The sequence below is a fragment of the Heloderma suspectum genome, chromosome 1 (assembly GCF_057233095.1).
Source record: "Heloderma suspectum isolate Gila_16-S chromosome 1, 16-S_ref, whole genome shotgun sequence".
Lineage (NCBI taxonomy): Eukaryota > Metazoa > Chordata > Lepidosauria > Squamata > Helodermatidae > Heloderma > Heloderma suspectum.
In genome coordinates this window covers 18,466,210-18,482,765 of record NC_139458.1, presented here as the reverse complement: position 1 = coordinate 18,482,765, position 16,556 = coordinate 18,466,210, and the positions used below count along the sequence as shown (strand labels likewise).

General features: G+C 46.2%; 1 protein-coding gene across 1 annotated transcript in view; it reads right to left on the bottom strand.

Annotated features, from left to right (window-relative positions):
• The window catches only part of CEP170B (centrosomal protein 170B), a 116,525-nt gene that overhangs the window by 19,378 nt on the left and 80,591 nt on the right, over positions 1–16,556 (bottom strand). Inside the window, exons 12-14 of the mRNA XM_084837478.1 lie at positions 14,551–16,323; positions 8,045–8,291; positions 649–808 (exon numbers count right to left, since the gene is read on the bottom strand). Of these exons, the coding sequence (XP_084693604.1) occupies positions 649–808; positions 8,045–8,291; positions 14,551–16,323 (2,180 nt within the window). The remainder of the gene's footprint in view (positions 1–648; positions 809–8,044; positions 8,292–14,550; positions 16,324–16,556) is intronic.

Here is a 16,556-nt window from a genome sequence, read left to right as displayed (position 1 = left end):
TCTCTTCATAGGGCTTTGTTTCCAGTCCTCTGATCATGTTTGTGCCCTCCTCTGAACCCTCTCCAGTTTGCCTGCATCCTTCTTAAAGTGTGATGCCCAGAACTGGACACAGTACTCCAGATGAGGCCTAACCAGTGCCGAGTTTATTAACCATGTTTATTAGTTTTACGTTGTTGATTGCTTTTATTGGGATAGTTGCATTTTTGTGTGTTTTTGTGATGCTTTGTACAAAGCCTAGATAAATTAATAATAATTCCGTCCTTATTTCACTGCTGAAGTACAAAATAGCCGTAAGCCAAGGAGGGTGACCCAATGTTAATTTTATGAAATTGGGAAAGCCTGAGAGTAAGCTATGGGTTTTTCACTCCCAAGCAGAAGAATTAATTAACGAGGAAGGTAGATGGGCATTACAGGTTTAGAATTTCTAAATATGAGCCAAATGGGATACTTTGGGGCAGAGGGATAGTGGTAAATTTTGAAGTGCAGGCACTGATCATGACAGTCCCCTTAGCTATGCCCCCCAAGGAGAGTCCAAAAATGCAGGTAGCTGTGCTGATCCATATCAACAAACCAGTTCTAAGAGTTTTAATCTCCACCAGGAGTTCTGCTTGCACCCTCCAACTCACAAACCATAAGCAGCCATCTTACCTCTTCCCTTGCTGATATGGTAGAAGCAGGGGTGTTAGGCACCGAACTGTGGGCGGTGCTTGGTCCCGTTCCTGACGAGCTCTGGGAATCTCCATCACCAGCAACGTCATGAATCTCTCGAGCAAGGATTGCTACGTCCTTCACCAAGGTCTGACTCAGCCTGGAAGAACAGCATGCATAACTCAAGGACTGATGAACGTTCAGATGCATATCAATGAAGCTGGGTTCATGTTTTAATCTGCTCTACATAGGGGATGTGCTCAAAGAGAACCAAAAGGAGACTGTGGACATCTTTCCCACACTTCAACTCCTCTTGCAATCCTTGCAAGCAGGTGAGGGTTCTAGAGTGCTAAGAGAAGAACCCCTGACATAGGAGGAGTCACAATCTCATAAGAACATAGGAGGAGTCCTGCTGGATCAGACCAAGGGCCCATCTAGTCCAGCATTCTGTTCACACAGTGGCCAACCAGCTGTCAACCAGGGACCCACAAGCAGGGTATGAGCACAGCAGCACCCTCCCGCCCATGCTCCCCAGCAACAGGTGTACATAGGCTCACTGCCTCTGGTACTGGAAGAAGCACATAGCCATCAGGACTAGTAGCCATTGATAGCCTTTTCCTCCAGGAATTCATTCAACCACCTTTTAAAGCCATCCAAATTGGTTCCTGTGACTACATCCTCTAGTAGTGAATTCCATAGTTTAACTATGTGCTGTGTGAAGGACTTCCTTTTAACTGTCCTGAATCTCCCACCAATCAGCTTCATAGGATGACCCCACTGGGTTCTAGTGTTTTGAGAGGGGGAGAAAATTGTCTCCCTATCCACATTCTCCACACCATGCAGAATTTTGTAGACCTCTATCATGTCTCCCCTAACTCTCCTTTTTTCCAGGCTAAACAATCCCAGCTGTTGTAACCTTCTCTCATAGGGGAGATGTCCCAGCCCCTTGATCATTTTAGTTGCCCTTTTCTGCACTTTTTCCAGCTCTACAATTTCTTTTTGAGGTGTGGTGACCAGAGCTGTACACAGTATTCCAAGTGTGGTCACACCATAGATTTGTATAGGGGCAGTATGGTGTTGGCAGTTTTATTCTCAATCCCTTTTCTAATTATGCCTAACATGGAGTTTGCCTTTGTTTACTGCAGCTGCACACTGGATTGACATTCTTCATGGAGCTGTCCATCACAACCCCAAGATCTCTTTCTTGGTCAGTCACCGCTAGCTCAGATCCCATCAGGCTATACATGAAGTTGGGATTTTTTGCCCCAACATGCATCACATGCATCTCATTTAGACTTGTAGTCACATTTATTAGACCAGGGGGGAAGAACCTCTTTTAGCCTGAGTGTCAAATTCCACTCTGGAGACACTTTCAGGGGCTGCATTCTAGTGGCAGTAGGGCCAAAAATACTGGCATATCTGCCCTTAAAGCTCTTTCTGCCAAAAACGAAGCCTTCGTGATAGGGGAAAAGGAACGCAGCAATCTGGTGAACCCGGGAGGGCTGGATTTGGTCTCCCAGCCTAAGGTTCTGTACCCTGTAATGAGACTATGAAAATCCACCATATCTATTTGTAGATTAAAAACTAGGTCTTACATGACCTGGCTCATAGCGATGGGGTTTTATTTGGCCTTGTTAGGATGAGATCTGCATGAAACCCAGTTGTTAGAAAAATACTATATGTGATCTAAGAGCCAACATTTGGTTGAGGAAGCCACTATGCAACCCAGATAATGGACACAGCCAGACACAGACAAAGCTGCCTTATACAGAGTCAAAATGTTGGTCTAGCTAGCTCATAGAATCATTGGGTTGGAAGGGGCCTACAAGACCATCGAGTACAACCCCCTGCTCAATGCAAGAAGCGTGATTCCCAGGCAGTCTCCCATCCAAGTACTAACCAGGGCTGACCCTGCTTAGCTTCTGAGATCAGATGAGATCAGGCACATCCAGCCCTCAGTACTGTCTACTCTGATTGGCAGCAGCAATAGAACCTGAGATCTTGAGCTCTACGACTGAGCTATGACCCCACCTTCTACATCTTCTGGTAAAGTGGGAGACAAAGAGGCCCCAAACTCTGGTTCCTTCCTCCTGTTTATGGTGCAAGTCTCCTTGTCTTCCTCTCTACCTCACCAGCAGCAGTAAGCAGATCATCAAATGTGACAGCGCAATAAGATAGGGCTGAGCATGTAAACACAATCTTAATCAGTGGTGTAGTGGTAAATTTTGAAGTGACAGTCCCCATGAAAGTCTTTCCCCAAACATGCTGCCTGATCCTTTAACTCAAGATCCCATGCTCTTCAGGATCTCAGGTGAGGGCCTTTCCCATCCTTTACTTGGAGATGCCAGGGATTGAACCTGGGACCCTGTGCACATCAAGCACGTGTTCTAGCACTGAGCTACGGTCCCCTGCCCCAATGTAACATAGATCAATAATGTTATATTAGAGGGTGGGTGTATAAGGGGAGGGGGAAGAGCACAGCCTTAATTGCAATTCCTACAATTAGGTGTGTAGGGAGCTCAAGGTGCATGAACTAGCCCTGCCCGCTCCAACGTCAACCTTTCTGTCTTCAGCAGGAAGGTCTAAAGGGGGATTCTATGTGCATTCAGCTGAATCCTCCCCCCAGGATTTGGACTCCGGGTGCTTCTAGACAAGGCTTTTATTGTGCAATCACTAATGGTGTCATGGTAAATTGCGAAGTGCAGGTGCTTATCATGACGGTCCCCATAGCCAAGTCCCCCAAGGCAAGTCCAGAACTTCAGGCAAGCTGTGTTGATCCATATCACCAAACCAGTTCTAGGAGTTTCCATCTGCTAGGAGCAGGTCTTTTGTGAAGTTAATGGATCTTAATTGCCTATTCAAGACCAAGCCTTTGCAAAACACTTTAAACAGGGAACAATATACTGTTGCAGGGACAATTTATTTCCCCTACATCTGCTGGGAGGATTGCAGCTAAGCTAGGAAGGAACAAGGAATTCTGAAGGCAGCGCATCCCTGCTAACACTAAAGTGCCGATGCGACATCCCTGTGAGCCCTGGTTCCATTTGCACTGTTCCACATTAAAAACTTCTACTTCTGTAGGTTTAATTGCCAGGATGCTTTTTAATAAGGACTGTCAAATGATTAAATGAGTTTTCATTGATTAGCAATTATTTTTAACCCATTCATTAACTAATTAATGTAAATAATGTAATGCATTTCCCAAAACCTCAATATGGTGCCTTTCTGAGATACTGAAGTATAAGGTAACTTACAATCTGATAAACAAAAACTACCACTCATTATTAGAAGAGGCCATCTTTGTTTCTTTTTTATATTCCTGATTAGTGTGGCACAGCAGGAGCAAAATCGTTTGTAAAGTTAAACAACTGTGCCTTTAATTTTCAGCTTCATTGATGAAAATTTGTCCTCATTGGTTAAAATTACCCCCTGCAAATTGATCAACTAAAACTTTAGTTGATTAATCTACCTGTCATACAGATTGAAGTTGCAGCCCTACTTTTTTATGCGGTGACCAAGATTCTGCACAAACACATGTGGGTTACCCAAATATTTTTCAGCAGTCTCCTTGGAAACTAAAAGGAACACGCGACCGAACTAAGTGAAGCAATATTTAGAACTGCATGACTAATTGAGCAACTAGGCTTGTCTGGAGCTGCAGCAGTCTCTTCTAATGCTTCAGTTACGTGATTAAGCCCAGCGTAAACAACAGGGGAAACTTTCCCTTTGAACTCTCACTTGCTATTCTAGACTGTCTCCCCCTGTTAATTCAGAAGCCACAACAGAGGTGGAAGCCAAAAACTGCAGTTATGGGGCAGCCGCCTTGCAAAATCCAACTGAGCATTTTCTGCCCCCAACACCAAACTAATCCCAGGCAAGCCTCCAACTTGAGTTTTCGTGGTCTCTAAAGTGCTTGTGATAACATGGATTTCTTCTAGGAAGCAATGCCATATTTCTCTGCTTTGGTTGTATGCTGAGAGATGCAAAATGTCTTTAACCTTTCAGCATGTAACATTCCTGAAATGGAAAAGGTTTTTTTTAAACGTAGGGCAGTGGAGGTTTGTGGGAGATCTAGGAAGACTGACGAAGTATAAGGCACGAGCTGGCTTCTTAAGCTGAAATAAGTTACAGCACACTGAGCCCTGTGTAATGCTCAAGTTCCCCAAAAGCTGCCATTCCTTCAACATCCAGCTGTGCCTTTCTCAAGTATACAATGCCGAATAAACCGACTGCCAGATTTCTTCAACTGCAATTGCACGATTTCATAACGCAACACTTTCAGAAGGCTTCCCATAATTACAGCAACATAAACTTCAAACACTTTTGATTTGTATTTTTTTAAAGGAAAACTCTAGCAACATTACTTAGCATTATTACAGTGCTCAGAGAACTGAAAATTATCCCAGCAAGCCTTACAACAACCTCATATATTAGCGTAATGTTTATTTCATGTTTTCGTGTAATGTGTATTTTTATTTTTATCGTACAGTGCCTGGATAGGTTCTGCATGAGAAGTGGTACAGAAGTATGTTAAAATCAAATCAAAACAAAAGATTTTAGAAGAGGGGGCGGGCAGCTCGCGGGCAGCGTGCAGCCTGCACCGGCCCCAACCCACCCACCCCGAAGTTAAGAATTTTTACTTTAAAACTTTTAACCCCCCAAATGGCATCCATAGTGGGCAGCTCGCGGGCAGCTTGCAGGCAGCGTGCAGCCTGCACCGGCCCCAACCCACCCACCCCGAAGTTAAGAATTTTTATTTTAAAACTTTTAACCCCCCAAATGGCATCCATAGTGGGCAGCTCGCGGGCAGCTTGCAGGCAGCGTGCAGCCTGCACCGGCCCCAACCCACCCACCCCGAAGTTAAGAATTTTTATTTTAAAACTTTTAACCCCCCAAATGGCATCCATAGTGGGCAGCTCGCGGGCAGCTTGCAGGCAGCGTGCAGCCTGCACCGGCCCCAACCCACCCACCCCGAAGTTAAGAATTTTTATTTTAAAACTTTTAACCCCCCAAATAGCATCCATAGTGGCTACGGAGCACCCAAAGGACCAAATTTCACGTGGAAACAAGCAAAATTTAACCACTGTAGCACTCTGCAGTGCTACGGCACAGGGTCAGCCCTTTGGGGAGGGGGGCGCCCTGTGGACTGCATGGGGCTCTGTGGATCTCCAGACGCTGCCCATCCCCGTTTTAGCACAGGAGTCTGCCTTGTAGGGAGTCAGACCACTTATCTATCTAATAACCCAGTATTGCCTACTGTGACTGGTGGCTGCTCTTCAGGAACTCGGGTGAGGGTCTTTCCCATAATATGCTACCTGTTCCTTTCACTAGAGATGCCAGGGGTTGAACCTGGAGTCTTGTGCACACCAAGCAGGTGTTCTGCCACTGAGCTACAGTCTCCTGCCCCCTTGTAACAAAGGCCAATATTATTATTCTCCTATTACAGATGTGAATGTGTGTGTGTGTGTGTGGGGGGGGGGAAATACAGCCTTATTTGGGCATTCATAGAATTAAGTGTGTAGGGAGGTGCATGAACTGCCCCCCCCCCACCTCTCACTCCAACCCCAACCTTCCAGTCTTAAGCAGGAAGGTCTGACGGGGGATTCTATGTGCATTCAGCTGAATCCTCCCCATGATTTGGAACTGATAACTTACACCATTATACTCTTTGCTCCAAAGGACTGCAAATATTCCATTCCTTCCACTCCCAACGTTGAAAGCAGTTTGACCAAAAAAAAAAAGGATCCTTGTTTGTAGTCTGTACACTCATCCCATCTTTGCTTCTGGTAAACAGTTTTTTAGATTTTTAAAAAAAAACTTGTTATATCAGAGGTGACAGTGGGGACAAAAATATGCACCTTCACCATGAAGGGCATTGCATCTGTCAAACCATTTCCAGCTGTCCTACGAAAGCTTAGGCTCTCATAGAGTATACGATAAATCTGGTAGTCCTTAGAGTCCTCTTTAGCCCAGTTCGGAGGAGCCTTTTGCCCACACACACAGACCCTTTGCTCCTCCCTGGATATGGAGGGTGAAACTGCATCTCACATTAATTGGATGCATGCAGTTAACATGCATAGTTTAAACCAGAGATGGGCAATGCAGTGTCTGTGGGTGCCAATGTGTCCCCAGACACCTCCTTTGGTGCCCACTGTGACATCCTACTCCTCCCAATTTTTATTTTAAAAATATTTCATTTTTTTTTTTACCGGCATCTGGGATTGCTTCAAAGCGAAGTGAAAGCCCCTGCCTGCTGCCATCTTAATTTCCCAAGAATGCCTCTGGGCAAGTTACTTGTCCCCTGTGACCAGCGATGCTCACGCATTTTATAGTTGTGCCCAGGACAGTTTCTCAAATTTCCAAATGTGCCCTGAGGCCAAAAGGTTGCCTACCCCTCGTTTAAATATTTCACGGCACACTCCTATACATGTTTAGACAGAATAAAGTCCTACAACTCCCAGCATTCCCCTGCCAGCCATGCTGGCTGAGGAATGCTGGGAGTTGTAGGACTTTTTTCTGTCCAAACATGCATAGGATCATGCCCTAAATAGCTGCTATGCAGATGGCCTCCACAGAACTGGAACTGCTATGTGTATGGAGGAGTAAGGACTTAACTTCCCTCACACACACCAAGGTCCCAATAAGCATCCCTCCGTGAAACTGCTATTCGCCCCTGGAATTGTTTCCCTTGTAGAGCTAATAGGAAGTTGGGGTGGGGAACCATTTTCATCAGGACTGTGGCAGGGAGGGCTAAATCACAACCCCAATGCTGCTCAGGGTCCCCACAGTGGCTATTTAGAGTTGTCAACACGTCTGAAGGGGAGCAGGTTGGAGTAATGTAACGTGTAGTTTGACCCAGAGACTAATATGTGTATCTACGATGCTGATTCATTATGTTACCATTCCTGTGTAGAGCAGTTGTTACTGATTTAAGTTATTTTGCTTTCCCACACCTGCTTTACCTTTCACTTCACACTGCTTTACCTTTCATTTTCTTCTTGCAGCAAAGGCCACAATGAGTAGCTATATCATTACTGTTAATAAACTACAGCACTATAATTACTACAGTAATAATTACTTCACTGAACATAGTATTTGTCACACCTTGCCTCATTTATCCTCACAAAAACCCTGTGGCACAGTTCAGGCAGAGGAACAGCAACGTATCCGAGGCCACCCAGGGCCAAACTAAACATTCAGCAACAGAACTGAGCCTGGGTCTTTACTGAGCATCTAAAACGCGGCAAGAGGGAAGGCGAACTTTTTTAAATACCACACGGCTATCGTTTTTTTAACTCATCCCATGTCGCTCCTCACCTGACCGCTTCACCACCACCTGCTGGATCACACACAGTGGTTTGGTCCACTGCTCAAAATACCGCCAAGGCCGTCTCACCTGGCAATTTCTGCAATCTCTGCAGTCTGCGCAATGAAGTTGTACGGATCGTGTTCGTCGTAGTCTTCATCTTCCGTCTCTTTGCTGTTGCTGTGCTTCGGTTTATTCAACCCGGAGCCTCGGGTCCTGGGCGTCTGGGTGGCTGTTGAAGTATGGGAGCGTTTGTGTTTAGGGGAGCTGTGGTTTGAACCGTACTCCTCCTCCGAGGTGGAAGTATAATCTGAGCCTGGCTGTCGCCTCCTTGAAGCTTATAAGAAATGAATTGGTTTCAGACGGTGGTGAAGGAGAAGGTGAAGGAGAAGAAAAGTGGAGAAAGGACTTTCAGACTGGCTATATAAAGGCAGAAAACAAATGCGAATACAAAACGGCCCAAGAAGGAGAGAAGGGGCAAGGAAACTTCTGTGCATACCACCAAATGGAAAAAACTTCTGATAGTTAAAATTGAATGGCCCATGTTTCAACTGTTGGTAGATGCAGATGTCCCTTTTACCATATATTTTATCACACATCTGCACCTGATCTGTGGTAATGTTCTCATCACTGCTTGACAGGAGCCCCCATAAGGTGCTAGTCCTCCACGTGGAGGATGAAACCATTTGGCCACATCCCTGACATCATGCACCCATTTGGCTCAGTCCCCCTGATCTTCTGAATGTGCGGAGGAGCCTTTATGAGTGCAGGTAGCTCCCCATTCAGACTTTCGCCTAGTGGGCAGAAATGGGGGGGGGGGCGCCTTGGAGCTGAGAGAGGAGCACGTGATGTTGGGGTGGGGTCTGCAGCACAACCCCAGTCCACTTTATTCTTTTGCTAGCCTAGCCTTCTCCAACCTGGTACCCTCCATATGTTTTGGATTTCAACTCCCATCAACCCCAATGGTCAGGTATCCTGGGAGTTGTAGTCCAAAACCTCTGGAGGGCACCCGGTTGGGGAAGGCCAGGCAAGCCATCACATGAATAAGGCTACAAGGATGCAGACAACCAAGCTACAATCTAGGAAGATAGTTCCCACTGTAGTAGTTTGTTCATCTGCTATGGGCTAAATCCAGCCTTCCCCAACCTGGCGCCATCTAGATGTGTGGGACTACAACTCCCAGCATCCACCAACCAGGCTAGGGAAGGGTGGGCTAATCTGTAGCAACCTGCCAAGCAGCAAGGATAAGTTTACCACAGATCAGGTGCCGATGTGTGATGAAATGCATGGTACAAAATGGTCATCTTTATGTACCCTCTATTACCACAAATTAATTAGACACAACAGATGAGACTGATGGATGATGATGATTATTATCCTAATTGTGACAAAATGTGTTCGATTAATTGCTGACTGTGGCTTACCCCACACATTACAACATTCCTACATGGCAGACACTACCAGTGACTCTCCTGTTAATTTGCAAGCAGCTTCCATTGTAGGAGTTTTCTAATGTGTGATGAATTTCAACATGCACAGAAGGCCCCCAGGAGAAACCATTAAGCAGGTTAAGACTCCTCCTTATCAAACTTTCTGTTTGGACGGGTTCATTTCCAAACCCGGGTAAGCACCTCGGAGATGAGGACAGCAGAAAGAGGTGGCTTGTTTACACACTCAGGAATACCCCAGGCTGCGTAAAGAGGTGTTTGCATCAGCAGCATTATCCTTGATCCACTAGTTCTCAAACTTCATGGTGGTAGAACTCTGGAGGTGGATCTTGGATCAGGAGGAACCAGACGCCATTTTCTCCCAGCAGCAGAGGTCTACATGGCAGCAAAGCCACTACACTAACTATGGGAGTAACAGAGAGGTAGAGAACATCTGGGAGCTTTTGGCCACAAAAGCTCCGAATAACACAAGAAGAGCCCTGCAAGGTCAGGCCAAAGTTCCATCTAGTCCACAGTGGTGCAGCTAGGGCTGAACACTGGGACCCAGGTGGGGCCCATATGACCACTAAGAGGTGGACCACAGGTGATGGAAACACTGGCAAACAGGCCTGGCATCAGCACCTGGTCTGGATGGGCATACAGGGACTCATTGGAGCTGACAATGGTCATCACAGCATCCTATCTTTCTACTTATTTTTTTAAAAGCATTTGACAGTCAGTGGGCAGGCATGGTTACAGATGCTTGTTTTATTTACTTTAAGAATACATTATTCTTTTCTACAACAAAAGAGTGCTTATTCCCAAGTAAATGTGTTTTGCATCAGGGCAGCAAAACTAACATCCATTTTATTCCTGTAGTCATGATTTAAGTGAGTTTAAATGTAAAACTGCACATGCTCAGAGTACTGCTTTTTCTTTTTTTAAATACGGCATGGCAAACAGTTTTTGTATGGATGGATGTATTGATTTGTACATCACCTTTCTACCAAGAAAATGGCACTCAAGGCCAAACAAACGGTTTTGTTTGTTTATTTTCTCTAACAGATCAGGAATATAGAAGCAGTTGTGAAACATGAACCTACCCATAAACCACATTCAGCATCTAAGGCCTTCCTCTGGGTGCCTCCTCCAAGGGAGGCTCGGAAGGCAGCAACAAAGGAGAGGGCCTTCTCAGTCGTGGCCCCCAAATTGTGGAATGATCTCGCCGACAAGGCCCACTCGGTGCAAACATTGTTATCTTTTCAGCACCAGGTCAAGATCTTTCTCTTCTCTCAGGCATGTGGCAGCATATAATGAGTTTTAATCAGGTCCTGGATTTGTCTCATGGTTATGGCCAATCGTTCAAAGTTGTTTCAGATCTATGTTGTCTCCGTGTGTACTGTCTGTCTGTGTGTTTTTATGTAAATGTTTTTTAAAATTTTGTATGCTTTATTTTTAATGATTTTTAATCTTTGTAAACTGCCCAGAGAGCTTCGGCTATGGGGCAGTATAGAAATGTAATAAATAAATTATTAAATAAACAATAGCGGTGGAGAGATTAGAAAAGAAATGTCAGTTGTGTGCTTCACAACTGAAGCAATACCACTGGCCATCTAAAGGGTGCCCGACCCGTAAGACCACGAAGTCCAGGGTCTAAAGTTACCCAGCTGCACCACGACTGCTCCAGTATCCTCCTTCCCACATTGGCAAACCGGAGGCCTCCAGGAAGCCCACAAATAGGGCATGAACGCAATAGCGCTCACCTACTGAGCCTCTTGCCTCTGAATATGGAGGGCCCGCCTGGCCGTCATGATTTAGCCACTGATAGATCTATCTCCATGGATTTGTCTAATCCAAAATTTAAGACCACCTAAGCCAACTCCATACACAACTTTGTGTGACGTAACCTCATTTCCTGTCTGGTTGGTTTTACAAGGGAGTCTGAGTTGCCCTGTTCTACTTTTCTTCTAATGCCAGCACTGGATTAGCGCCCCAGTCCACAAATCCGTACACACGCCACAGTGAACTGTATATCTGCAGCTGCCTACAAGAATTCTGAGCATTCCTCCGCCAGAGAGGTGGCTGCTGACAGATTGTGGAGTTCAGGAGGTACAGTAAGTTTAAAACAGGGCCAGAGTTTAAAAACATTTGACAGGCATTATCTTTTAATCAACACACACTTTTTCACTTGCTATGGAACACCCCCATACAGCTTAGGATTTGCTTGCTTATGTTCTACAACACTGGAAGCTGCTTTATACTCAATCAGGCCATTGGTTCATCTAGGTCACTATTGTCTGCACCGACTGGCAGTGGCAATCCAGGGCAGGGCCATCCCCAGACATTTTGCTGCCAGAGGCAAAGAACAAGATGTGGCTTCCCTTCCCATTCCATGTTCAAAAACTGAATGGGCTGGCAGCTGAATCTTGATTCAAGATTGGCCATGGGACAGCAGCCTTCCCCGCACCTGAAGGCAGCAGGCTAGCTTAGGGGGCAAAGGACTGGCCACTCAGCCCACAGCTCGCTCCTCCAATCCCTTGCTGCCACCTCCCAGCATCTGCTGCCCGAAGCAACTGCTTCACTCTGCCTAATGGTAGGGCCGGCTGTGCTCCAGGGCTTCAGAAGACAGGGGTCTTTCTAAGCCCTAACTGGAGGTGGCAGAGATTGAAACTGGGGACTTCTGGACGCAAAGCACGTGCGTTACCACTGCGCTACTCTTCCCCTGAACTCCATCACATCTATGGAGACCCAAGACAACAGCTGTGCTAAGTCATTATGTAGCTATCAACCTCAAGGTAAAACAGGGGCAAGTTGAGAGCCCTAACTATCCGGGGGCTCTTTCCTTGCTTTCACCTTGCTTTGCCTGCCAATTAAGACCAGAAGACAAATGAGGATCGTTACCTGAGGATCACCGACTGTGTAAACAAGCTGAGCGAGGGAGGCGCGGGGAAGAAACTTCAACCAGAAGGGCAGTTCCATTTGGAGATCGCTCACGTTATATTCATGGTATAGATAACCATAATTATTTCTATGGAACCTCTGGGTTTGCCCTGCCACATTCCCATAGTACATTTTACAGTATAGTTAACAGGCAACACCCTTTATGCCCTAAGGCAGATGTTCCTGGTTACAGCTAGTCAAGGGACAGGAACTACTCATTTTGTCTCCCTGGAACATTCTTTTCACAAGCTACAAAAGATACTTTTTCAGCTTCAGCCTCTACACTATTGTGTTTGATCAGACAGCTTTCCCTGACCTGGTGCCCTCAGATGAGTTGGACTACAACTCCCAGAATCCCCCAGCCAGCCATGCTGGCTGGGGGATTCTGGGAGTTGTAGTCCAACACATCTAGAGAGCACCAGGTTGCAGAAGGCTGGATTAGAATGTAATCATTCCGAAAAAGAATATTTGACTGCAACAGAGCCGTGTTTAAACTTATCCATGTTAACTTCCTTTTTGTTTTGCGTTTACTTATTCATTCACAAGAGAAAAGACATCCTTGTGTATATCATTAGTGGAAGCTGAATGATGAAGCACTATGTGCCGTTCTACAAAGCATGCTCGACGCAGATGAAGCGCAAAGCCCACAACACCTCCAAAGGAATTAGTGATGTTAGTGATGTTAATCATATACTGACTGGTAAGAATTCCCCATGTTAATTCTGCACTAAAACCAATTAGTTGGCAGCTGCAAAGCAATGGAAGGCAAAACCAATTCATTTGAAACAAGGAGTGGGCACGCTTAGGGTGGAGGATCTCGTGGCCAATGAGACACAGCCGTATCACCGAACAATGATTCACAGGGTACCATGGTCTGTACTGCACATCGGGCATTGCCTGATATGCAGTAATGATGTGCAGTAATACTACTGCTGCAGCTCTGCTCATTCTGTTGCCCAAGCAGGACTGACTGCTACCTAAAGCAACCCTGGAAATAAACCGAAACAGTAGTTTCCAGAAAGGGGCAGGCCAGCAGTGTTCCCTTCTGCTCGTTTCTGGTTGCTTTAGGAACCTCTAGCTTCCCATTGCACTCATGGTGGGTCCCGCTGGCACACGGTCAGCGTTGGATGCTGCCCATAATGACCACCGCTATGCCCATCTTAGTATTATTTACATAGCACCATTAATATACAGTGACATCTGCAAATCTTAAATTGTTCGAGTGGCAAGCATCTTACACATCGTCAAGCAACAAGCAGAGGCTGCTCATAAGAACTGCATAATCCAAGCTCTTCCTCTACGGGCACGTCGGGCCAAGACAGCTTCCTACATTCTCAATTTGTGTTTCTACTAAATAAGAAGTACAGGAATTATCCCCTGAGAAGTATGAGCAGCACTCCACAAATGCCTGATATGCAATTTTGCCCTGCGCTCAGTGCAGAAGGTGGGAGATGAGCACAGGGTGAACATGGGCACATGCAGCTTGCAAATGTCTGAAAGGCTCATGAGCATATTGCCCTGCCCCCCTCATACACATACAAAACCTTCCTTGAGTGGATGCGATCCCAGGCAGAGGACAAAATCCCATTTAACACAACCTTGCAAATACATCCACAAAATTGCTAGCCCGCAAAAATTTGGTATCCTATCTTAAGTTGGTTATTTTATAGCACATGGGTGGCTAGAAACTTAACTAACTGTCTTGCTGTTTAGCAAGTTTCCCTGTCCGATTGCTTGGAGAAGATCCTTATTCATCATAAGCGAAAAGGCGAGCAAGTCTATGGTGTAAGAAGTCACAGAGCTATTCAAAACAAGGGCACTGAGGAGACATAAAAATTTCCTTGCTGGATTAAACCAAAGGTCCATCTAAGTCCAGCATTCTGTCTCTTATCAGCAGCCCACCAAATAACTCAGGAAGCTAACAAGCAAGGTGTGATGGAAATTACCAAATCCTGGGACAGAGGATGGCTATTAATACTTCTAAACACGGAGGCTGCATTAGAACAACAACTGATATTCTCCATGAGATACGAACCAAGGGAAGAGGAAATACTCTATGGGTTCTACAAATTGAGAGCTTAATCTAAAAATACTAAGGAGGTCTGACTCTGTCGCAAAGGGGCTTATAGATTAATCTCCAACTTATTTCCTCACTTAGCTTGGAATTTTTGGATGGAGAATCAAAGTAAAGGGTAAAGTGAGGACAGTTGCAAGCATGCAATTACTCACTGGAAGAAGAGGAATATTTGACACTGCTGGATCGTGTCCTACTAAAAGGCTGTTTGGAAGCAGCAGCCGCTGCTGCCGTTTTCCGAGCAGCACTTCGGGCTTCTGACACGGGCGGCTTTCGGGTGGAGTAATACGACTCTGCGCTGCGCCCAGAGAACGTCGGCCTTGGCGGGGCACTCTCGGAGTCACTTGGCCCGGTGAAAGATCCTGCCCGTTTCCTTGGCATGGCGAGGATGTCAAGCCTCGATAGCTTCTTGGTCTCCACAGGTTGCTTGGGAGGCGCTGCTGTTCCTTCGTGAAGGGATGCCGTTTTCTCGGTATCAGCGCTCTCGTTATCCGAGGTGTCTCCCAGCCGGGCACGGCGAAGCTTGGAGGCTCTCGTGGGCCTCGGAGTAGATAAACTATTTGACCGAGTAAGAACTTGTTGAATCTTTTGCACGGTTGCCGTCACTTTGCTGTGTTCTTCTTTGGTGGACAGCGAGAAAGGCTTCTTCCTCGAGATAGGCCTCGAGGTGCTTTGCTCTTGGTCGGAGGAGGCTATTTCACTTGCTGGCAAATACGGGAGACCACCACTTCGTTCATCGTCAGTGTAGTCCACTGACCCGCCTGTCCCCGTGCTGCGTTTGACTTGGAAACGTTTCGCATTTTCACTTTTGTTCCCGGTCTCGAGGGGAAGAGTTTTCCGTTTCTCTGAAAGCCTCTCGCGGGCGCTCGGTTGAACACTCTGGTCTTGGACAGCTGGCGTGGAAGAGGACTTCTCTTTTTGCAAGGTCGTCCCAGTTTTGCGCTTCGGTGGGTGGGTCGGCAGGTTTTTGCCACTCACCAAGCTGACGGTGCTGGCTGTGTCCACATCAGAATCCCCGGATAAGGAGTCTTCTAACTGCCCTGGGGTGTTTTCTGGAACATCAAGCTGGTGATTTTGGCAGAGTAGTTTGGCTTCCAGTGCTGCCAGAGCAGTTTCGGTGTCTTTAAGGAGGAGGTGGGTGTCCGGATTGTAGTCCATACGATTTGCTCGTGTAACATCGAGATCTTTAAGCAGAGGGTGACTTGAGATATGCGGTAACCTGTTTTGAGGAACACCGCTGCTTGATTTCTCTTTGGTAAAGCTTTCCTGCCGAACGAAAGAAGACATTTCTTTTGTGGCTGCAACTTCTTGTTCTGGAAGAGGAAGCCCCTGGTGTAACGAAAGAATCATTTTTCCATTTGAGCTGATGTAGGTGTTGCTGATGCCTTTGACAGCTGGCTTCCCACCCTTGGAAAGGGCCTCTTCTTTCTCCATCTGAGAAGGAGAGGTGCTTGAAGGAAGTTTTGAAGGAACCCCTCCTTCCTCTTCCTCGTCGCCAATATAGAAAGATGTTGACAGCGGATCACTTGAAGGTCTCAGACCTGAAAGCCTCGGCAGTGTGTGCTGACGGCTTTTGGATTTTCCATTTTCAGCCCTTCCACGATCCTGCTCAGACAGTTTGGTGCCGTCATGGCATTTCCTGCCTTTTTCCAAGCCAAAGCCATCATCAGATTTACTGGCATCACTGAGGCTATCAGGATCCAAATCTTCCTGAATCAACAGCCGGCTGGCAGGATCCACATAGATTTCTGCCCCGTGGTCATTAGCAGCATTCCTTTGGGTAATATCAGAATAAGGCTCTTGACAAATTAGAATGGTTGGTGTTGGACTTTCAGATTTGTCACCTGGAGGGAGAGGAGGAAGAAGACGCCTTGTCCGTGACGCCACAGAGGTCTCAGATTCTCCCACTCTGGAACTGGAGTCCTTTCCTAAGAATGATGAAAAGATTATTATGATTAAAAGACGGGAAGCTTAAATATTGTATGTCTGTTGCAATGCAGTGTGATATACACTTACTTTTTAAGTCTTAACAGCTAGGTTACATGTTACACTTACTACATGAAAAGCAGCCTGGCCCTGTCTGTCTGAATGCTGAAGTCTCCCTACCTATGGGTAAAGAAAGCTGGAAAGAGTCTTACAGTCATATTTGGGGGGAAGGAGC